Source organism: Oncorhynchus kisutch, unplaced genomic scaffold, assembly GCF_002021735.2.
Source record: "Oncorhynchus kisutch isolate 150728-3 unplaced genomic scaffold, Okis_V2 Okis02a-Okis13b_hom, whole genome shotgun sequence".
NCBI classification, from domain to species: Eukaryota; Metazoa; Chordata; class Actinopteri; order Salmoniformes; family Salmonidae; genus Oncorhynchus; species Oncorhynchus kisutch.
In genome coordinates, this window is record NW_022261979.1 from 12,811,400 (window position 1) to 12,836,849 (window position 25,450).

A 25,450-nucleotide genomic window follows, 5' to 3' on the forward strand; every position below is an offset into this window, starting at 1 on the left:
CTATTAGTGTTTGATCTGCAGCACTGAGCTATCTGTCTCTCTCTATCTCTTTCTCTCTGTCTTTCTCTCTCTCTCCCTCTCTCTCTCTGTCTCTCTCTCTCTCTGTCTCTCTCTATCTCTTTCTCTCTGTCTTTCTCTCTCTCTCTCTCTGTCTCTCTCTCTGTCTCTCTCTCTCTGTCTCTGTCTCTCTCTGTCTCACTCTCTTTCTCTCTCTCTCTCTCTCTCTCTCTCTGTCTCTCTCTGTCTCTGTCTCTCTCTGTCTCACTCTCTTTCTCTCTCTCTCTCTCTCTCTGTCTCTCTCTGTCTCACTCTCTTTCTCTCTGTCTCTGTCTCACTCTCGCTGTCTCTCTGTCTGATCTCTCTCTCTCTCTGTATCTCTCTCTCCCCGTCGGTTTCTCTGTCTCTCCCTCTCTCTGTTTCTCTCTCCATTTCGGCAGCCCACTTGAAGGTAGACGATATGTTGTTTTCACAGTGGCTCAGCTTGTGTTTGGTAATGTTATGGATGAAGAGAGCTGCTTTCATGGTTCCGTTCTCCTTCATGTCTTGTTTAACTGGCTTCTAGGGAACGTACCGACCCAGCTGCTACTTCCTGCCTCCCGTCACCGTGGCCTCAGGACTCCCTGGCACTTCTAGGGAACGTACCGACCCAGCTGCTACTTCCTGCCTCCTGCCACCGTGGCCTCAGGACTACCTGGCACTTCTAGGGAACGTACCGACCCAGCTGCTACTTCCTGCCTCCCGTCACCGTGGCCTCAGGACTCCCTGGCACTTCTAGGGAACGTACCGACCCAGCTGCTACTTCCTGCCTCCTGCCACCGTGGCCTCAGGACTCCCTGGCACTTCTAGGGAACGTACCGACCCAGCTGCTACTTCCTGCCTCCCGTCACCGTGGCCTCAGGACTACCTGGCACTTCTAGGGAACGTACCGACCCAGCTGCTACTTCCTGCCTCCCGCCACCGTGGCCTCAGGACTACCTTGCACTTCTAGGGAACGTACCGACCCAGCTGCTACTTCCTGCCTCCTGCCACCGTGGCCTCAGGACTACCTGGCACTTCTAGGGAACGTACCGACCCAGCTGCTACTTCCTGCCTCCCGTCACCGTGGCCTCAGGACTCCCTGGCACTTCTAGGGAACGTACCGACCCAGCTGCTACTTCCTGCCTCCTGCCACCGTGGCCTCAGGACTACCTGGCACTTCTAGGGAACGTACCGACCCAGCTGCTACTTCCTGCCTCCCGTCACCGTGGCCTCAGGACTCCCTGGCACTTCTAGGGAACGTACCGACCCAGCTGCTACTTCCTGCCTCCTGCCACCGTGGCCTCAGGACTCCCTGGCACTTCTAGGGAACGTACCGACCCAGCTGCTACTTCCTGCCTCCCGTCACCGTGGCCTCAGGACTACCTGGCACTTCTAGGGAACGTACCGACCCAGCTGCTACTTCCTGCCTCCCGCCACCGTGGCCTCAGGACTACCTTGCACTTCTAGGGAACGTACCGACCCAGCTGCTACTTCCTGCCTCCTGCCACCGTGGCCTCAGGACTCCCTGGCACTTCTAGGGAACGTACCGACCCAGCTGCTACTTCCTGCCTCCTGCCACCGTGGCCTCAGGACTCCCTGGCACTTCTAGGGAACGTACCGACCCAGCTGCTACTTCCTGCCTCCCATCACCGTGGCCTCAGGACTCCCTGGCACTTCTAGGGAACGTACCGACCCAGCTGCTACTTCCTGCCTCCTGCCACCGTGGCCTCAGGACTCCCTGGCACTTCTAGGGAACGTACCGACCCAGCTGCTACTTCCTGCCTCCCGCCACCGTGGCCTCAGGACTCCCTGGCACTTCTAGGGAACGTACCGACCCAGCTGCTACTTCCTGCCTCCTGCCACCGTGGCCTCAGGACTCCCTGGCACTTCTAGGGAACGTACCGACCCAGCTGCTACTTCCTGCCTCCCGCCACCGTGGCCTCAGGACTCCCTGGCACTTCTAGGGAACGTACCGACCCAGCTGCTACTTCCTGCCTCCTGCCACCGTGGCCTCAGGACTCCCTGGCACTTCTAGGGAACGTACCGACCCAGCTGCTACTTCCTGCCTCCTGCCACCGTGGCCTCAGGACTCCCTTGCACTTCTAGGGAACGTACCGACCCAGCTGCTACTTCCTGCCTCCTGCCACCGTGGCCTCAGGACTACCTGGCACTTCTAGGGAACGTACCGACCCAGCTGCTACTTCCTGCCTCCTGCCACCGTGGCCTCAGGACTACCTGGCACTTCTAGGGAACGTACCGACCCAGCTGCTACTTCCTGCCTCCCGTCACCGTGGCCTCAGGACTCCCTGGCACTTCTAGGGAACGTACCGACCCAGCTGCTACTTCCTGCCTCCCGTCCCCGTGGCCTCAGGACTCCCTGGCACTTCTAGGGAACGTACCGACCCAGCTGCTACTTCCTGCCTCCTGCCACCGTGGCCTCAGGACTACCTGGCACTTCTAGGGAACGTACCGACCCAGCTGCTACTTCCTGCCTCCTGCCACCGTGGCCTCAGGACTCCCTGGCACTTCTAGGGAACGTACCGACCCAGCTGCTACTTCCTGCCTCCTGCCACCGTGGCCTCAGGACTCCCTGGCACTTCTAGGGAACGTACCGACCCAGCTGCTACTTCCTGCCTCCTGCCACCGTGGCCTCAGGACTCCCTGGCACTTCTAGGGAACGTACCGACCCAGCTGCTACTTCCTGCCTCCCGCCACCGTGGCCTCAGGACTCCCTGGCACTTCTAGGGAACGTACCGACCCAGCTGCTACTTCCTGCCTCCTGCCACCGTGGCCTCAGGACTACCTGGCACTTCTAGGGAACGTACCGACCCAGCTGCTACTTCCTGCCTCCTGCCACCGTGGCCTCAGGACTACCTGACACTTCTAGGGAACGTACCGACCCAGCTGCTACTTCCTGCCTCCCATCACCGTGGCCTCAGGACTACCAGGCACTTCTAGGGAACGTACCGACCCAGCTGCTACTTCCTGCCTCCCGTCACCGTGGCCTCAGGACTACCTGGCACTTCTAGGGAACGTACCGACCCAGCTGCTACTTCCTGCCTCCCGTCACCGTGGCCTCAGGACTACCTTGCACTTCTAGGGAACGTACCGACCCAGCTGCTACTTCCTGCCTCCCGTCACCGTGGCCTCAGGACTACCTGGCACTTCTAGGGAACGTACCGACCCAGCTGCTACTTCCTGCCTCCCGTCACCGTGGCCTCAGGACTACCTGGCACTTCTAGGGAACGTACCGACCCAGCTGCTACTTCCTGCCTCCTGCCACCGTGGCCTCAGGACTACCTGGCACTTCTAGGGAACGTACCGACCCAGCTGCTACTTCCTGCCTCCTGCCACCGTGGCCTCAGGACTACCTGGCACTTCTAGGGAACGTACCGACCCAGCTGCTACTTCCTGCCTCCCGTCACCGTGGCCTCAGGACTACCTGACACTTCTAGGGAACGTACCGACCCAGCTGCTACTTCCTGCCTCCCGTCACCGTGGCCTCAGGACTACCTGGCACTTCTAGGGAACGTACCGACCCAGCTGCTACTTCCTGCCTCCCGCCACCGTGGCCTCAGGACTACCTGGCACTTCTAGGGAACGTACCGACCCAGCTGCTACTTCCTGCCTCCTGCCACCGTGGCCTCAGGACTCCCTGGCACTTCTAGGGAACGTACCGACCCAGCTGCTACTTCCTGCCTCCCGTCACCGTGACTACAGCAGAACTGACCGATATGATTATTGTTTTCTCTAATCTGGGCTCGTTGTTTGAGCCTGGCACAGTGGAACCAATGGTGTCATCCCAAAAGTCACACATCCTGCCCAGCTAGCTACTCAAAGGCACGCACAATCAAAGAGTCAAATTAACAAAACGGATACTATTTGAACCCAGGACTACCCCCCAGCACCAGCTCCCTGGACGTCAGTCACACATCCTGCCCAGCTAGCTACTCAAAGACACGAACAATCAAAGAGTCAAATTAACAAAACGGATCCTATTTGAATCCAGGACTGCCCCCCCCAGCACCAGCTCCCTGGCCGTCGGTCACAACATGTTGCAGACAGACTCTCTGCTGTTTTTACTGCTGGGAAGGAAGGCCTCCTGTCTCCATTAAGAGGAAAGAGACGTATTAAATGCATCAAAGACCAGAGGAACGACACAACAAACAAGGAGAGGAGAGGCTGACTGACCACAGCTGACAGGGCAGATAGCTGATAGGGCGAGGAGAGGGTTTGATCTCTCGCCACCGTGTGTGAGAGTCCGGGAGGAAGACAGCGTGCCCAGGGAGGAGAACAAACTGTGTTTTACTGGAAACAGACGTAATGTCTTCCTCTCTGAGACCACATGCAGAAGCCCTGATTCCCTTTCTGTTCAAGCGGGGCAGAAGCGTGTTTGGGAACTTGTTCTATTCCACATGCAGAAGCCCTGATCTCCTATTTGGGCTGGGGTCAGTTTGTTATATCTGGAGTACTTCTCCTGTCCTATTCGGTGTCCTGTGTGAATCTAAGTGTGCGTTCTCTAATTCTCTCCTTCTCTCTTTCTTTCTCTCTCTCGGAGGACCTGAGCCCTAGGACCATGCCCCAGGACTACCTGACATGATGACTCCTTGCTGTCCCCAGTCCACCTGGCCATGCTGCTGTTCCAGTTTCAACTGACCTGAGCCCTAGGACCATGCCCCAGGACTACCTGACATGATGACTCCTTGCTGTCCCCAGTCCACCTGGCCATGCTGCTGCTCCAGTTTCAACTTCCACCTGGCCATGCTGCTGCTCCAGTTTCAACTGTTCTGCCTTATTATTATTCGACCATGCTGGTCATTTATGAACATTTGAACATCTTGGCCATGTTCTGTTATAATCTCCACCCGGCACAGCCAGAAGAGGACTGGCCACCCCACATAGCCTGGTTCCTCTCTAGGTTTCTTCCTAGGTATTGGCCTTTCTAGGGAGTTTTTCCTAGCCACCGTGCTTCTCCACCTGCATTGCTTGCTGTTTGGGGTTTTAGGCTGGGTTTCTGTACAGCACTTTGAGATATCAGCTGATGTACGAAGGGCTTTATAAATAAATACGCCTCCATATCCTGCTGTCCTGTTGCCATATTGACTGTAATGAGCTGTGTTATTACCTGTATCTAATAGATAGTAACAGTGTTATTACCTGAGTCTAATAGATAGTAACAGTGTTATTACCTGAGTCCTGTATCTAATAGATAGTAACAGTGTTATTACCTGAGTCTAATAGATAGTAACAGTGTTATTACCTGAGTCCTGTATCTAATAGATAGTAACAGTGTTATTACCTGAGTCTAATAGATAGTAACAGTGTTATTACCTGAGTCTAATAGAGAGTAACAGTGTTATTACCTGAGTCCTGTATCTAATAGATAGTAACAGTGTTATTACCTGAGTCCTGTATCTAATAGATAGTAACAGTGTTATTACCTGAGTCCTGTATCTAATAGATAGTAACAGTGTTATTACCTGAGTCCTGTATCTAATAGATAGTAACAGTGTTATTACCTGAGTCCTGTATCTAATAGATAGTAACAGTGTTATTACCTGAGTCCTGTATCTAATAGATAGTAACAGTGTTATTACCTGAGTCCTGTATCTAATAGATAGTAACAGTGTTATTACCTGAGTCCTGTATCTAATAGATAGTAACAGTGTTATTACCTGAGTCCTGTATCTAATAGATAGTAACAGTGTTATTACCTGAGTCCTGTATCTAATAGATAGTAACAGTGTTATTACCTGAGTCCTGTATCTAATAGATAGTAACAGTGTTATTACCTGAGTCCTGTATCTAATAGATAGTAACAGTGTTATTACCTGAGTCCTGTATCTAATAGATAGTAACAGTGTTATTACCTGAGTCCTGTATCTATAATAGTAACAGTATATAGATAGTAACAGTGTTATTACCTGAGTCCTGTATCTAATAGATAGTAACAGTGTTATTACCTGAGTCCTGTATCTAATAGATAGTAACAGTGTTATTACCTGAGTCCTGTATCTAATAGATAGTAACAGTGTTATTACCTGAGTCCTGTATCTAATAGATAGTAACAGTGTTATTACCTGAGTCCTGTATCTAATAGATAGTAACAGTGTTATTACCTGAGTCCTGTATCTAATAGATAGTAACAGTGTTATTACCTGAGTCCTGTATCTAATAGATAGTAACAGTGTTATTACCTGAGTCCAGTATCTAATAGATAGTAACAGTGTTATTACCTGAGTCCTGTATCTAATAGATAGTAACAGTGTTATTACCTGAGTCCTGTATCTAATAGATAGTAACAGTGTTATTACCTGAGTCCTGTATCTAATAGATAGTAACAGTGTTATTACCTGAGTCCTGTATCTAATAGATAGTAACAGTGTTATTACCTGAGTCCTGTATCTAATAGATAGTAACTGTGTTATTACCTGAGTCCTGTATCTAATAGATAGTAACAGTGTTATTACCTGAGTCCTGTATCTAATAGATAGTAACAGTGTTATTACCTGAGTCCTGTATCTAATAGATAGTAACAGTGTTATTACCTGAGTCCTGTATCTAATAGATAGTAACAGTGTTATTACCTGAGTCCTGTATCTAATAGATAGTAACAGTGTTATTACCTGAGTCCTGTATCTAATAGATAGTAACAGTGTTATTACCTGTATCTAATAGATAGTAACAGTGTTATTACCTGAGTCCTGTATCTAATAGATAGTAACAGTGTTATTACCTGAGTCCTGTATCTAATAGATAGTAACTGTGTTATTACCTGAGTCCTGTATCTAATAGATAGTAACAGTGTTATTACCTGAGTCCTGTATCTAATAGATAGTAACAGTGTTATTACCTGAGTCCTGTATCTAATAGATAGTAACAGTGTTATTACCTGAGTCCTGTATCTAATAGATAGTAACAGTGTTATTACCTGAGTCCTGTATCTAATAGATAGTAACAGTGTTATTACCTGAGTCCTGTATCTAATAGATAGTAACAGTGTTATTACCTGAGTCCTGTATCTAATAGATAGTAACAGTGTTATTACCTGTATCTAATAGATAGTAACTGTGTTATTACCTGAGTCCTGTATCTAATAGATAGTAACAGTGTTATTACCTGAGTCCTGTATCTAATAGATAGTAACAGTGTTATTACCTGAGTCCTGTATCTAATAGATAGTAACAGTGTTATTACCTGAGTCCTGTATCTAATAGATAGTAACAGTGTTATTACCTGAGTCCTGTATCTAATAGATAGTAACAGTGTTATTACCTGAGTCCTGTATCTAATAGATAGTAACAGTGTTATTACCTGTATCTAATAGATAGTAACTGTGTTATTACCTGAGTCCTGTATCTAATAGATAGTAACAGTGTTATTACCTGAGTCCTGTATCTAATAGATAGTAACAGTGTTATTACCTGTATCTAATAGATAGTAACAGTGTTATTACCTGAGTCCTGTATCTAATAGATAGTAACAGTGTTATTACCTGAGTCCTGTATCTAATAGATAGTAACAGTGTTATTACCTGAGTCCTGTATCTAATAGATAGTAACAGTGTTATTACCTGAGTCCTGTATCTAATAGATAGTAACAGTGTTATTACCTGTATCTAATAGATAGTAACAGTGTTATTACCTGAGTCCTGTATCTAATAGATAGTAACAGTGTTATTACCTGAGTCCTGTATCTAATAGATAGTAACAGTGTTATTACCTGAGTCCTGTATCTAATAGATAGTAACAGTGTTATTACCTGAGTCCTGTATCTAATAGATAGTAACAGTGTTATTACCTGAGTCCTGTATCTAATAGATAGTAACAGTGTTATTACCTGTATCTAATAGAGAGTAACAGTGTTATTACCTGAGTCCTGTATCTAATAGATAGTAACAGTGTTATTACCTGAGTCCTGTATCTAATAGATAGTAACAGTGTTATTACCTGAGTCCAGTATCTAATAGATAGTAACAGTGTTATTACCTGAGTCCTGTATCTAATAGATAGTAACAGTGTTATTACCTGAGTCCTGTATCTAATAGATAGTAACAGTGTTATTACCTGAGTCCTGTATCTAATAGATAGTAACAGTGTTATTACCTGAGTCCTGTATCTAATAGATAGTAACAGTGTTATTACCTGAGTCCTGTATCTAATAGATAGTAACTGTGTTATTACCTGAGTCCTGTATCTAATAGATAGTAACAGTGTTATTACCTGAGTCCTGTATCTAATAGATAGTAACAGTGTTATTACCTGTATCTAATAGATAGTAACAGTGTTATTACCTGAGTCCTGTATCTAATAGATAGTAACAGTGTTATTACCTGAGTCCTGTATCTAATAGATAGTAACTGTGTTATTACCTGAGTCCTGTATCTAATAGATAGTAACAGTGTTATTACCTGAGTCCTGTATCTAATAGATAGTAACAGTGTTATTACCTGAGTCCTGTATCTAATAGATAGTAACAGTGTTATTACCTGAGTCCTGTATCTAATAGATAGTAACAGTGTTATTACCTGAGTCCTGTATCTAATAGATAGTAACAGTGTTATTACCTGTATCTAATAGATAGTAACAGTGTTATTACCTGAGTCCTGTATCTAATAGATAGTAACAGTGTTATTACCTGAGTCCTGTATCTAATAGATAGTAACAGTGTTATTACCTGAGTCCTGTATCTAATAGATAGTAACAGTGTTATTACCTGAGTCCTGTATCTAATAGATAGTAACAGTGTTATTACCTGTATCTAATAGATAGTAACAGTGTTATTACCTGAGTCCTGTATCTAATAGATAGTAACAGTGTTATTACCTGAGTCCTGTATCTAATAGATAGTAACTGTGTTATTACCTGAGTCCTGTATCTAATAGATAGTAACAGTGTTATTACCTGAGTCCTGTATCTAATAGATAGTAACAGTGTTATTACCTGAGTCCTGTATCTAATAGATAGTAACAGTGTTATTACCTGAGTCCTGTATCTAATAGATAGTAACAGTGTTATTACCTGAGTCCTGTATCTAATAGATAGTAACAGTGTTATTACCTGAGTCCTGTATCTAATAGATAGTAACAGTGTTATTACCTGAGTCCTGTATCTAATAGATAGTAACAGTGTTATTACCTGAGTCCTGTATCTAATAGATAGTAACAGTGTTATTACCTGAGTCCTGTATCTAATAGATAGTAACAGTGTTATTACCTGAGTCCTGTATCTAATAGATAGTAACAGTGTTATTACCTGTATCTAATAGATAGTAACAGTGTTATTACCTGAGTCCTGTATCTAATAGATAATAACAGTGTTATTACCTGAGTCCTGTATCTAATAGATAGTAACAGTGTTATTACCTGAGTCCTGTATCTAATAGATAGTAACAGTGTTATTACCTGAGTCCTGTATCTAATAGATAGTAACAGTGTTATTACCTGTATCTAATAGATAGTAACAGTGTTATTACCTGAGTCCTGTATCTAATAGATAGTAACAGTGTTATTACCTGAGTCCTGTATCTAATAGATAGTAACAGTGTTATTACCTGAGTCCTGTATCTAATAGATAGTAACAGTGTTATTACCTGAGTCCTGTATCTAATAGATAGTAACAGTGTTATTACCTGAGAAACAGGTGAATAGTTAGTAGTGAGGTATGATGGTTACCTGAGTTCTGTATGTACTGGAACAGCCCGGTGCGGAGGTCATCAGAGCTGTGTTCTGTCCTGGGGGAGGGGGATTCAGGGGAGGGGGGTGACTGGGTGTCAAAGGGGGGCTTTTCCTCTTCAGACCCAGTCCCAGTCCCAGACCCAGACCCAGATCCCTGGTTCCTCTGGAGGTAGGCCTGCAGGTGTTCATATACCAGCCGCAAACAATTTACATGCTCCTGGCCCCAGAACACCTAAACACACACAAGGAGAATAGTACATGACAGGGTACTACTATACAGGGTAGGATGGGGTTAAGGATGAGGTTGGGGCTTAAGGATGGGGTTGGGAGTTAAGGATGGGGTTGGGGATTAAGGATGGGGTTGGGGGTTAAGGATGGGGTTGGGGGTTATCGTGGAGTTAAGGATGGGTTGGGGGTTAAGGATGGGGTTGGGGTTAAGGATGGGGTTAAGGATGGGGTAGGGGGTTAAGGATGGGGTTGGGGGTTAAGGTTGGGGGTTAATGATGGGGTTGGGGATGGGCTGGGGGTTGGGGTTGAGATTGGGGGTTAAGGATGGGGTTGGGGGTTATCGTGGAGTTAAGGATGGGTTGGGGGTTAAGGATGGGGTTGGGGTTAAGGATGGGGTTAAGGATGGGGTTGGGGTTAAGGATGGGGTTTGGGGTTAAGGTTGGGGGTTAAGGATGGGTTTGGGGGTTAAGGATGGGGTTGGGGGTTAAGGATGGGGTTAAGGATGTGGTTGGGGGTTAAGGATGGGGTTGGGGGTTAAGGTTGGGGGTTAAGGATGGGTTTGGGGGTTAAGGATGGGGTTGGGGGTTAAGGATGGGGTTAAGGATGTGGTTGGGGGTTAAAGATGGGGTTAAGGATGGGGTTGGGGGTTAAGGTGGAGTTAAGGATGGGGTTGGGGGTTAAGGATGGGGCTGAGGGTTAAGGTTGGGGGTTAAGGATGGGGTTGGGCTAAGATGGGGTTGGGGTAAAGGATGGGGTTGGGGTAAAGGATGGGATAGGGTTGGGGGTTAAGGATGGGGTTAAGGATGGGGTTGGGGTTAAGGATGGGGTTGGGGTTAAGGTGGAGTTAAGGATGGGGTTGGGGTTAAGGATGGGGTTGGGGGTTAAGGATGGGGTTGGGGGTTAAGGTGGAGTTAAGGATGGGGTTGGGGGTTAAGGATGGGGCTGGGAGTTAAGGTTGGGGGTTAAGGATGGGGTTAGGGTAAAGGATGGGGTTGGGGCTGGGGGTTAAGGATGGGGTTGGGGGTTAAGGATGGGGCTGGGCGTTAAGGTTGGGGGTTAAGGATGGGTTGGGTAAGGATGGGGTTGGGGTAAAGAATGGGGTTGGGGTTAAGGATGAGGTTAGGTGTTAAGGATGGGGTTGGGGTAAAGAATGGGGTTGGGAGTTAATGATGGGGTTGGGGGTTAAGAATGGGGTTGGGGGTTAAGGATGGGGTTGGGACTAGGAGCTAGGGGTTAAGAATGGGATGAAGGATGGGGTTGGGGTAAAGGATGGGGTTGGGGGTTAAGGATGGGGTTGGGGTAAAGACTGGGTTGGGGGTTAATGATGGGGTTGGGGGTTAAGAATGGGGTTGGGGTAAAGGATGGGGTTGGGGGTTAAGGTGGAGTTAACGATTGGTTGGGGGTTAAGGATGGGGTTGGGGGTTAAGGTGGAGTTAAGGATGGGGTTGGGGGTTAAGGATGGGGCTGGGGGTTAAGGATGGGGCTGGGGTTTAAGGATGGGGCTGGGGGTTAAGGATGGGGCTGGGGGTTAAGGATGGGGTTGGGGGTTTTGGATGGGGTTGGGTTAAGATGGGGTCGGGGTAAAGGATGGGGTTGGGGTAAAGGATGGGGTAGGGGATGGGGGTTAAGGATGGGGTTGGGGGTTAAGGATGGGGTTGGGGGTTAAGGATGGGGTTGGGGTTAAGGATGGGGTTGGGGATTAAGGATGGGGTTGGGGGTGAGGGTTAAGGATGGGTGGGGTTGGGGTGAGGGTTAAGGATGGGTTTGGGGATTAAGGATGGGGTTGGGGGTTAAGGATGGGGTTGGGGCTGGGGGTTAAGGATGGGTTTGGGGATTAAGGATGGGGTTGGGGATTAAGGATGGGGTTGGGGTTTAAGGATGGGGTTGGGGATAAGGGTTAAGGATGGGGTTGGGGCTAAGGGTTAAGGATGGGGTTGGGGGTTAAGGATGGCGTTAAAGAAGGGGTTGGCGGTTAAGGATGGGGTTGGGGATTGGGTTGGGGTTGAGGCTGGGGTTGGGGGTTAAGGAGAGGTTAGAGTTCGGGAAGGGGTTGGGAGTGAAGGTTAAGGATGGGGTTGGGGATGGGATTGAGGATTTGGAATGGGGTTGGGGGTTAATGATGGGGTTGGGGATGGGCTGGGGGTTGGGGTTGAGATTGGGGGTTAAGTATGGGACGGGGGGATAAGAATGGGGTGGGGAGTTGGGCTGGGGCTTGGGGAATGGGTTTGGACAGGAAGGCAGGAATCTCTGAGTCAAAAAAACAGTTGAGACACAGAACCAGACTGGGCTCTACTCTGCTGTGGAGGAGGGTGACTAAACGTAAAACAGGAACATGTGGGTATTTCTCAAGTTTGATTAAAACAAAACAAACACTCCGTATTTGCAGAAGGAAGTGTATGATTATGTATTAAGTGTTGAGTTGTTGGGGTTGGGATGAGGGTTAAGGATGGGTGGGGTTGGGATGAGGGTTAAGGATGGGTGGGGTTGGGGATTAAGGATGGGGTTGGGGATTAAGGATGGGGTTGGGGGTTAAGGATGGGGTTTGGGGTTAAGGATGGGGGTTAAGGATGGGTGGGGTTAGAATGAGGGTTAAGGATGGGTGGGGTTGGGATGAGGGTTTAGGATGGGTGGGGTTGGGATGAGGGTTAAGGATGGGTGGGGTTGGGATGAGGGTTAAGGATGGGTGGGGTTGGGATGAGGGTTAAGGATGGGTGTGGGTTAGGGATGAGGGTTAAGGGTTGGTTTGGGGATTAAGGATGGGGTTGGGGGTTAAGGATGGGGTTGGGGGTTAAGGATGGGGGTTAAGGATGGGTTGGGGGTTAAGGATGGGGGTTAAGGATGGGGATGAGGGTTAAGGATGGGTTGGGGGTTAAGGATGGGGTTGGGGGTTAAGGATGGGGTTGGGGGTTAAGGATGGGGTTGGGGGTTAAGGATCGGGTTGGGGGTTAAGGATGGGGGTTAAGGATGGGGATGAGGGTTAAGGATGGGTTGGGGGTTAAGGATGGGGGTTAAGGATGGGGATGAGGGTTAAGGATGGGTTGGGGGTTAAGGATGGGGTTGGGGGTTAAGGATGGGGTTGGGGGTTAAGGATGGGGTTGGGGGTTAGGGATGGGGTTGGGGGTTAAGGATGGGGTTGGGGTTGGGGGTTGAGGATGGGGTTGGGGCTTGAGGATGGGTGGGGTTGGGGTGAGGGTTACGGAAGGAGGTTAAGGATGGGTTTGGGGATTAAGGATGGGTTTGGGGATTAATGATGGGGTTGGGGGTTAAGGATGGGGTTGGGGGTTAAGCATGGGGTTGGGGCTTGAGGATGGGGTTGGGGGTTAAGGATGGGGTTGGGGGTTAAGGATGGGGTTGGGGTTGAGGATGGGGTTGCGGGTTAAGGATGGGGTTGGGGGTTGAGGATGGGGTTGGGGGTTAAGGATGAGGCTGGAGGTTAAGGATGGGGCTGGGGGTAAGGATGGGGGTGTGGGTTAAGGATGGGGTTGGGGTGGGCTGGGGTTTGGGGTTGAGATTGGGGGTTAAGGATGGGGCGGGGGGTTGGGTTGGGGATGGGGTTTGGACAGGAAGGCAGGAATCTCTGAGTCGAAAAACACAGTTGAGACACAGAACCAGACTGGGCTCTACTCTGCTGTGGAGGAAGGTGACTAAACGTAAAAACAGGAAAATGTGGGGATTTCTCAAGTTTGGGGCTGGAACGGAAAGAATTTGGGTGTTTTTTGTACAAGACTTCATTAAAACACCACAAACACTCCGTATTTGCAGAAGGAAGTGTATGATTATGTATTAGGTGCTGAGTTGTGACTGATCTTCCTGTTAATGGCTCGCAATAAGTGCATTAGACAAAACGTCAAGAAGTTTCCTCCTGTTGTAATGTGGAACACCCTGACAGTAGAAATACCAGTCTGTACCCTGACAGTAGAAGTACCAGTCTGTACCCTGACAGTAGAAGTACCAGTCTGTACCCTGACAGTAGAAGTACCAGTCTGTACCCTGACAGTAGGAGTACCAGTCTGTACCCTGACAGTAGAAGTACCAGTCTGTACCAGTCTGTACCCTGACAGTAGAAGTACCAGTCTGTACCCTGACAGTAGAAGTACCAGTCTGTACCCTGACAGTAGAAGTACCAGTCTGTACCCTAACAGTAGAAGTACCAGTCTGTACCCTGACAGTAGAAGTACCAGTCTGTACCCTGACAGTAGAAGTACCAGTCTGTACCCTGACAGTAGAGGTACCAGTCTGTACCCTGACAGTAGAGGTACCAGTATGTACCCTGACAGTAGAGGTACCAGTATGTACCCTGACAGTAGAAGTACCAGTCTGTACCCTGACAGTAGAAGTACCAGTCTGTACCCTGACAGTAGAAGTACCAGTCTGTACCCTGACAGTAGAAGTACCAGTCTGTACCCTGACAGTAGAAGCACCAGTCAGTACCAGTCTGTACCCTAACAGTAGAAGTACCAGTCTGTACCAGTCTGTACCCTGACAGTAGAAGTACCAGTCTGTACCCTGACAGTAGAAGTACCAGTCTGTACCCTAACAGTAGAAGTACCAGTCTGTACCCTAACAGTAGAAGTACCAGTCTGTACCCTGACAGTAGAAGTACCAGTCTGTACCCTGACAGTAGAAGTACCAGTCTGTACCCTGACAGTAGAAGTACCAGTCAGTACCAGTCTGTACCCTAACAGTAGAAGTACCAGTCAGTACCAGTCTGTACCCTGACAGTAGAGGTACCAGTATGTACCCTAACAGTAGAAGTACCAGTCTGTACCCTGACAGTAGAAGTACCAGTCTGTACCCTAACAGTAGAAGTACCAGTCTTCACCCTAACAGTAGATGTACCAGTCTTCACCCTGACAGTAGAAGTACCAGTCTGTACCCTAACAGTAGAAGTACCAGTCTGTACCCTAACAGTAGAGGTACCAGTCTGTACCCTAACAGTAGAAGTACCAGTCTGTACCCTAACAGTAGAAGTACCAGTCTGTACCCTAACAGTAGAAGTACCAGTCTTCACCCTGACAGTAGAAGTACCAGTCTGTACCCTAACAGTAGAAGTACCAGTCTGTACCCTAACAGTAGAGGTACCAGTCTGTACCCTAACAGTATAAGTACCAGTCTGTACCCTAACAGTAGAAGTACCAGTCTTCACCCTGACAGTAGAAGTACCAGTCTGTACCCTGACAGTAGAAGTACCAGTTTGTACCCTAACAGTAGAGGTACCAGTCTGTACCCTAACAGTAGAAGTACCAGTCTGTACCCTAACAGTAGAAGTACCAGTCTGTACCCTGACAGTAGAAGTACCAGTCTGTACCCTAACAGTAGAAGTACCAGTCTGTACCCTGACAGTAGAAGTACCCGTTTGTACCCTAACAGTAGAGGTACCAGTCTGTACCCTGACAGTAGAAGTACCAGTCTGTACCCTGACAGTAGAAGTACCAGTCTGTACCCTGACAGTAGAAGTACCAGTCTGTACCCTAACAGTAGAAGTACCAGTCGATCCCTAACAGTAGAAGTACCAGTCGATCCCTAACAGTAGAAGTACCAGTCGATCCCTAACAGTAGAAGTACCAGTCGATCCCTAACAGTAGAAGTACCAGTCGATCCCTAACAGTCATTAGAGTGATGAATAACCAGTAGAGGTCATTAGTAGAGGTCATTAGGGTGATGAATAACCAGTAGAGGTCATTAGGGTGATGAATAACAGTAGAGGTCATTAGTAGAGGTCATTTAGGGTGATGAATAACCAGTAGAGTTCATTAGGGTGATGAATAACAGTAAAGGTCATTAGTAGAGGTCATTAGGGTGATGAATAACCAGTAGAGGTCATTAGAGTGATGAATAACCAGTAGAGGGCATTAGTAGAGGTCATTAGAGTGATGAATAACCAGTAGAGGTCATTAGTAGAGGTCATTATGGTGATGAATAACCAGTAGAGGTCATTAGGGTGAGCTCATTAGGGCGATGAATAGCCAGTAGAGGTCATTAGGGTGATGAATAACCAGTAGAGGTCATTAGTAGAGATCATTAGAGTGATGAATAACCAGTAGAGGTCATTAGGGTGATGAATAACAGTAGAGGTAATTAGTAGAGGTCATTAGGGTGATGAATAACCAGTAGAGGTCATTAGGGTGATGAATAACAGTAGAGGTCATTAGTAGAGGTCATTAGGGTGATGAATAACCAGTAGAGGTCATTAGTAGAGGTCATTAGGGTGATGAATGCCATTAGAGGTCATTAGTAGAGGCATTAGGGTGATGAATAACCAGTAGAGGTCATTAGGGTGATGAATAACAGTAGAGGTCATTAGAGTGATGAATAACCAGTAGAGGTCATTAGGGTGATGAATAACCAGTAGAGGTCATTAGGGTGAGGTCATTAGTGTGATGAATAACCAGTAGAGGTCATTAGTAGAGGTCATTAGAGTGATGAATAACAGTAGAGATAATTAGGGTGATGAATAACCAGTAGAGGTCATTAGTAGAGGTCATTAGAGTGATGAATAACCAGTAGAGGTCATTAGTAGAGGTCATTAGATTGATGAATAACCAGTAGAGGTCATTAGTAGAGGTCATTAGGGTGATGAATAACAGTAGAGATCATTAGGGTGATGAATAACAGTAGAGATCATTAGTAGAGGTCATTAGGGTGATGAATAACCAGTAGAGGTCATTAGGGTGATGAATACCAGTAAAGGTCATTAGTAGAGGTCATTAGGGTGATGAATAACCAGTAGAGCTCATTAGGGTGATGAATACCAGTAGAGGTCATTAGTAGAGGTCATTAGGGTGATGAATAACCAGTAGAGGTCATTAGGGTGAGGTCATTAGGGTGATGAATAACAGTAGAGGTCATTAGGGTGAGGTCATTAGGGTGATGAATAACAGTAGAGGTCATTAGGGTGATAAATAACAGTAGAGGTCATTAGGGTGATGAATAACCAGTAGAGGTCATTAGGGTGATGAATAACAGTAGAGGTCATTAGGGTGATGAATAACAGTAGAGGTCATTAGGGTGATGAATAACCAGTAGAGGTCATTAGGGTGATGAATAACCAGTAGAGGTCATTAGAGTGATGAATGACAGTAGAGATCATTAGGGTGATGAATAACCAGTAGAGGTCATTAGTAGAGGTCATTAGAGTGATGAATAACCAGTAGAGGTCATTAGGGTGAGGTCATCAGGGTGATGAATGACAGTATGGGGAAAATGTTTGGTCTCGTCAGATCTCTGACAGAAGAGTGGACTAACTCTATGTTACTGAATTAGGGTGAGAATGGCACACAGGTTTGTAAATCATCTGATACACTTCTCTAAATTCCGTTAGTTTCCCAGAAAACCTGGTTGGAAGAATTCCAGGAATCAGGAAGGAATGAGGAGGAAATCAGGGAGCCTCCAACCAGATGATTGTGGGTGTTCCCTCTCACCTGCAGTAGGCCTCCCTTCAGGTCCAGCAGTAGTTTAGGGGTCCCAGTCTCAGGTTCAGGACTGCTGCTGTGCCTACACCACCTGGCCTCTAGGGCGGCGCTACAGGAGAAAGGCCCCAGCAGCAGACGGCTCCGATCCTTCAGACCAGTCCTCAACAGGATATCCTGCAGCTCCAACAGCACTGAGACTGACTGGACCGGGTCTACAAGGAGCACAGAGAGACATACAGTATAAACCATCAGTAAAGGGTTTGTGTGACGTAAGAGCTGGCACCTTGTAGCTTTAAACACCTCTAACATACAATGAGTTGGTTTGGAGTGCTTTACAACATGGTTTATAACATGGCTTATAACATGCGTTATAACATGCTTTACAACATGGTTTATAACATGGTTTACAACATGGTTTATAACATGGTTTACAACATGGTTTATAACATGGTTTACAACATGGTTTATAACATGAACATGGTTTACAACATGGTTTATAACATGGTTTACAACATGGTTTATAACATGGTTTACAACATGGTTTATAACATGGTTTATAACATATAACATGGTTTACAACATGGTTTATAACATGGTTTATAACATGGTTTATAACATGGTTTACAACATGGTTTATAACATGGTTTACAACATATAACATGGTTTATAACATGGTTTACAACATGGTTTACAACATGGTTTATAACATGGTTTACAACATATAACATGGTTTATAACATGGTTTACAACATATAACATGGTTTATAACATGGTTTACAACATATAACATGGTTTATAACATGGTTTACAACATATAACATGGTTTATAACATGGTTTACAACATATAACATGGTTTACAACATGGTTTACAACATGGTTTATAACATGGTTTATAACATGGTTTATAACATGGTTTATAACATGGTTTACAACATATAACATGGTTTATAACATGGTTTACAACATATAACATGGTTTATAACATGGTTTACAACATATAACATGGTTTATAACATGGTTTACAACATGGTTTATAACATGGTTTACAACATGGTTTATAACATGAACATGGTTTATAACATGGTTTACAACATGGTTTATAACATGGTTTACAACATGGTTTATAACATGGTTTATAACATGGTTTATAACATATAACATGGTTTACAACATATAACATGGTTTACAACATGGTTTACAACATGGTTTACAACATATAACATGGTTTACAACATGGTTTATAACATGGTTTACAACATGGTTTATAACATGGTTTACAACATGGTTTATAACATGAACATGGTTTATAACATGGTTTATAACATGGTTTATAACATGGTTTACAACATGGTTTACAACATGGTTTATAACATGGTTTACAACATGGTTTATAACATGGTTTACAACATGTTTATAACATGAACATGGTTTATAACATGGTTTATAACATGGTTTACAACATGGTTTACAACATGGTTTACAACATGGTTTATAACATGGTTTATAACATGGTTTATAACATGGTTTACAACATGGTATATAACATGGTTTACAACATGGTTTACAACATGGTTTATAACATGGTTTATAACATGGTTTACAACATGGTTTATAACATGAACATGGTTTATAACATGGTTTATAACATGGTTTACAACATGGTTTACAACATGGTTTACAAAATGGTTTACAACATGGTTTATAACATGGTTTACAACATGGTTTATAACATGGTTTATAACATGGTTTATAACATGGTTTATAACATATAACATGGTTTACAACATGGTTTACAACATGGTTTACAACATGGTTTATAACATGGTTTACAACATGGTTTACAACATGGTTTACAACATGGTTTATAACATGGTTTATAACATGGTTTACAACATGGTTTACAACATGGTTTATAACATGGTTTATAACATGGTTTATAACATGGTTTATAACATATAACATGGTTTATAACATGGTTTACAACATGGTTTACAACATGGTTTACAACATGGTTTATAACATGGTTTACAACATGGTTTACAACATGGTTTACAACATGGTTTACAACATGGTTTATAACATGGTTTACAACATGGTTTACAACATGGTTTACAACATGGTTTATAACATGGTTTATAACATGGTTTACAACATATAACATGGTTTATAACATGGTTTACAACATGGTTTACAACATATAACATGGTTTATAACATGGTTTACAACATGGTTTATAACATGAACATGGTTTACAACATGGTTTACAACATGGTTTATAACATGGTTTATAACATGGTTTATAACATGGTTTATAACATGGTTTATAACATGGTTTATAACATATAACATGGTTTATAACATGAACATGGTTTATAACATGGTTTACAACATGGTTTATAACATGGTTTATAACATGGTTTATAACATATAACATGGTTTACAACATGGTTTATAACATGGTTTATAACATGGTTTATAACATATAACATGGTTTATAACATGAACATGGTTTATAACATGGTTTACAACATGGTTTATAACATGGTTTATAACATATAACATGGTTTACAACATGGTTTACAACATGGTTTATAACATATAACATGGTTTACAACATGCTTTATAACATGCTTCAGGCACATTTTCGTAACGCATTGTAGTTAATGGCAAGTGTAATTAGGGCAATTTTCTGTTATGAAAAAAAAAATGGTTTTGGGGCTCAACTACGATCACAGAAAGAGTGAAAATAAGTCTACATGTACAAAAAAATTGGTGAGCTTCCCCTTTAACTCCAAACCCCTTTAACGCTAAACAAACAGCAAGGGAGAGAGAGGACATCCCTGTCTTGTACCTCTCCAACATCATAACACCCAAATATCACAGTTGAACTTGATGAGAAGCAGATGAGCTAGCCGTTGGTTCCTACAGTGAGACGTGTGAACCCGGACAGACACTTGGTCAGACAAACACAGGACAGTTCTGGCTCAGTCCATCTCCTTCCAGTCGTGACAGAGGGACTGACCTCGGCTACGACCTTGGTTAGGATCCAAGCTCGATGAACTCATAAATCTCCATAAACCTTGGTCTCCGCCAATCCCTGACAATGGACGTGCGTCTCTGGTCTGGTCTGGTCAGTCAACAGAACACTTGGATGCTGTCCTGTGTATGAGTAATCTGTCCTGAGAACCAACTCTTTAACGGCCCTTTTTAAACTGCCGGTTGCCGGGGAACCCAGAGAACCAACTCTTTAACGGCCCTTTAAACTGTTGCCTGCCGGGGAACCCAGAGAACCAACTCTTTAACGGCCCTTTAAACTGTTGCCTGCCGGGGAACCCAGAGAACCAACTCTTTAACGGCCCTTTAAACTGTTGCCTGCCGGGGAACCCAGAGAACACAGAACTAACTGCTCTGTTGTTCCACCACTTGTTTTGCTCCCGCTGTTTACAATAACCAAGACCTCCGTCTTGTTTTCATTCTGTCTGCGCTGAGGCCTTGTGCTGACATGATCCAGGCAGGCCTCGTCTCTCTCAGAGCAGCACTAGGCTGGGGAACTCCCAGGCAGGCCTCGTCTCTCTCAGAGCAGCAGTAGGCTGGGGAACTCCCAGGCAGGCCTCGTCTCTCTCAGAGCAGCACTAGGCTGGGGAACTCCCAGGCAGGCCTCGTCTCTCTCAGAGCAGCACTAGGCTGGGGAACTCCCAGGCAGGCCTCGTCTCTCTCAGAGCAGCACTAGGCTGGGGAACTCCCAGGCAGGCCTCGTCTCTCTCAGAGCAGCACTAGGCTGGGGAACTCCCAGGCAGGCCTCGTCTCTCTCAGAGCAGCACTAGGCTGGGGAACTCCCAGGCAGGCCTCGTCTCTCTCAGAGCAGCACTAGGCTGGGTAACTCCCAGGCAGGCCTCGTCTCTCTCAGAGCAGCACTAGGCTGGGGAACTCCCAGGCAGGCCTCGTCTCTCTCAGAGCAGCACTAGGCTGGGGAACTCCCAGGCAGGCCTCGTCTCTCTCAGAGCAGCACTAGGCTGGGGAACTCCCAGGCAGGCCTCCTCTCTCTCAGAGCAGCACTAGGCTAGGGAACTCCTCTCCTCTCCTCTCCTCTCCTCTCCTCTCCTCTCCTCTCCTCTCCTCTCCTCTCCTCTCCTCTCCTCTCCTCTCCTCTCCTCTCCTCTCCTCTCCTCTCCTCTCCTCTCCTCTCCTCTCCTCTCCTCTCCTCTCCTCTCCTCTCCTCTCCTCTCCTCTCCCTCTCTCTGTGTGTGTGAGCTCAGCCTGTATTCTGCCACCCAGCCTATTATCATGTGGTCAGGGAGAGAGCAGAGGAGAACCACACTCATATTTATGGTCGACCGTTGGACGCCTGAGTCGAACGGACAGCAAGTTACCATCCCTACTGCTACGCGCGCACACGCACACACACACACACACACACACACACACACACACACACACACACACACACACACACGGGGGGGGGGGAAGGAAAAGCTTCCTGAATCACCTCCTGGCTACACTAGTGACCATATCCCCCGTGCATCCCGCAAAGGCGGAGGTGTTGCTAACATTTACGATAGCAAATTTCAATTTACAAAAAAAAAAATGACATTTTCGTCTTTTGAGCTTCTAGTCATGAAATCTATGCAGCCTACTCAATCACTTTTTATAGCTACTGTTTACAGGCCTCCTGGGCCATATACAGCGTTTCTCACTGAGTTCCCTGAATTCCTATCGGACCTTGTAGTCATAGCAGATAATATTCTAATCTTTGGTGACTTTAATATTCACATGGAAAAGTCCACAGACCCACTCCAAAAGGCTTTCGGAGCCATCATCGACTCAGTGGGTTTTGTCCAACATGTCTCTGGACCCACTCACTGTCACAGTCATACGCTGGACCTAGTTTTGTCCCATGGAATAAATGTGGTGGATCTTAATGTTTTTCCTCATAATCCTGGACTATCGGACCACCATTTTATTACGTTTGCAATTGCAACAAATAATCTGCTTAGACCCCAACCAAGGAACATCAAAAGTCGTGCTATAAATTCACAGACAACACAAAGATTCCTTGATGCCCTTCCAGACTCCCTCTGCCTACCCAAGGACGCCAGAGGACAAAAATCAGTTAACCACCTAACTGAGGATCTCAATCTAATCTTGCGCAATACCCTAGATGCAGTTGCACCCCTAAAAACTAAAAAAATGTCTCATAAGAAACTAGCTCCCTGGTACACAGAAAATACCCGAGCTCTGAAGCAAGCTTCCAGAAAATTGGAACGGAAATGGCGCCACACCAAACTGGAAGTCTTCCGACTAGCTTGGAAGGACGGTACCGTGCAGTACCGTAGAGCCCTTACTGCTGCTCGATCATCCTATTTTTCTAACTTAATTGAGGAAAATAAGAACAATCCGAAATTCCTTTTTAATACTGTCGCAAAGCTAACTAAAAAGCAGCATTCCCCAAGAGAGGATGACTTTCACTTTAGCAGTGATAAATTCATGAACTTCTTTGAGGAAAAGATTATGATTATTAGAAAGCAAATTACGGACTCCTCTTTAAACCTGCGTATTCCTCCAAACCTCAGTTGTCCTGAGTCTACACAACTCTGCCAGGACCTAGGATCAAGAGAGACGCTCAAGTGTTTTAGTACTATATCTCTTGACACAATGATGAAAATAATCATGGCCTCTAAACCTTCAAGCTGCATACTGGACCCTATTCCAACTAAACTACTGAAAGAGCTGCTTCCTGTGCTTGGCCCTCCTATGTTGAACATAATAAACGGCTCTCTATCCACTGGATGTGTACCAAACTCACTAAAAGTGGCAGTAATAAAGCCTCTCTTGAAAAAGCCAAACCTTGACCCAGAAAATATAAAAAACTATCGGCCTATATCGAATCTTCCATTCCTCTCAAAAATTTTAGAGAAGGCTGTTGCGCAGCAACTCACTGCCTTCCTGAAGACAAACAATGTATACGAAATGCTTCAGTCTGGTTTTAGACCCCATCATAGCACTGAGACGGCACTTGTGAAGGTGGTAAATGACATTTTAATGGCATCGGACCGAGGCTCTGCATCTGTCCTCGTGCTCCTAGACCTTAGTGCTGCTTTTGATACCATCGATCACCACATTCTTTTGGAGAGATTGGAAACCCAAATTGGTCTACACGGACATGTTCTGGCCTGGTTTAGATCTTATCTGTCGGAAAGATATCAGTTTGTCTCTGTGAATGGTTTGTCCTCTGACAAATCAACTGTAAATTTCGGTGTTCCTCAAGGTTCCGTTTTAGGACCACTATTGTTTTCACTATATATTTTACCTCTTGGGGATGTTATTCGAAAACATAATGTAAACTTTCACTGCTATGCGGATGACACACAGCTGTACATTTCAATGAAACATGGTGAAGCCCCAAAATTGCCCTCGCTAGAAGCATGTGTTTCAGACATAAGGAAGTGGATGGCTGCAAACTTTCTACTATTAAACTCGGACAAAACAGAGATGCTTGTTCTAGGTCCCAAGAAACAAAGAGATCTTCTGTTGAATCTGACAATTAATCTTAATGGTTGTACAGTCGTCTCAAATAAAACTGTGAAGGACCTCGGCGTTACTCTGGACCCTGATCTCTCTTTTGAAGAACATATCAAGACCATTTCGAGGACAGCTTTTTTCCATCTACGTAACATTGCAAAAATCAGAAACTTTCTGTCCAAAAATGATGCAGAAAAATTAATCCATGCTTTTGTCACTTCTAGGTTAGACTACTGCAATGCTCTATTTTCCGGCTACCCGGATAAAGCACTAAATAAACTTCAGTTAGTGCTAAATACGGCTGCTAGAATCCTGACTAGAACCAAAAAATTTGATCATATTACTCCAGTGCTAGCCTCTCTACACTGGCTTCCTGTCAAAGCAAGGGCTGATTTCAAGGTTTTACTGCTAACCTACAAAGCATTACATGGGCTTGCTCCTACCTATCTCTCTGATTTGGTCCTGCCGTACATACCTATACGTACGCTACGGTCACAAGACGCAGGCCTCCTAATTGTCCCTAGAATTTCTAAGCAAACAGCTGGAGGCAGGGCTTTCTCCTATAGAGCTCCATTTTTATGGAACGGTCTGCCTACCCATGTCAGAGACGCAAACTCGGTCTCAACCTTTAAGTCTTTACTGAAGACTCATCTCTTCAGTGGGTCATATGATTGAGTGTAGTCTGGCCCAGGAGTGGGAAGGTGAACGGAAAGGCTCTGGAGCAACGAACCGCCCTTGCTGTCTCTGCCTGGCCGGTTCCCCTCTTTCCACTGGGATTCTCTGCCTCTAACCCTATTACAGGGGCTGAGTCACTGGCTTGCTGGGGCTCTCTCATGCCGTCCCTGGAGGGGGTGCGTCACCTGAGTGGGTTGATTCACTGTTGTGGTCATCCTGTCTGGGTTGGCGCCCCCCCCCCTTGGGTTGTGCCGTGGCGGAGATCTTTGTGGGCTATACTCAGCCTTGTCTCAGGATGGTAAGTTGGTGGTTGAAGATATCCCTCTAGTGGTGTGGGGGCTGTGCTTTGGCAAAGTGGGTGGGGTTATATCCTTCCTGTTTGGCCCTGTCCGGGGGTGTCCTCGGATGGGGCCACAGTGTCTCCTGACCCCTCCTGTCTCAGCCTCCAGCATTTATGCTGCAGTAGTTTATGTGTCGGGGGGCTGGGGTCAGTTTGTTATATCTGGAGTACTTCTCCTGTCCTATTCGGTGTCCTGTGTGAATCTAAGTGTGCGTTCTCTAATTCTCTCCTCCTCTCTTTCTTTCTCTCTCTCGGAGGACCTGAGCCCTAGGACCATGCCCCAGGACTACCTGACATGATGACTCCTTGCTGTCCCCAGTCCACCTGGCCATACTGCTGTTCCAGTTTCAACTGACCTGAGCCCTAGGACCATGCCCCAGGACTACCTGACATGATGACTCCTTGCTGTCCCCAGTCTACCTGGCCATGCTGCTGCTCCAGTTTCAACTTCCACCTGACTGTGCTGCTGCTCTAGTTTCAACTGTTCTGCCTTATTATTATTCGACCATGCTGGTCATTTATGAACATTGAACATCTTGGCCATGTTCTGTTATAATCTCCACCCGGCACAGCCAGAAGAG

The 25,450-nt window shown here is 45.9% G+C and overlaps 1 protein-coding gene across 1 annotated transcript in view; it reads right to left on the reverse strand.

Moving 5' to 3' along the window:
• LOC109888372 (vacuolar protein sorting-associated protein 13B-like) overlaps positions 1-25,450 on the reverse strand; it is a 300,473-nt gene that overhangs the window by 122,430 nt on the left and 152,593 nt on the right. Inside the window, 2 exon segments of the mRNA XM_031811830.1 lie at positions 9,692-9,926; positions 17,344-17,546. Coding sequence (XP_031667690.1) covers positions 9,692-9,926; positions 17,344-17,546 — 438 coding nt within the window.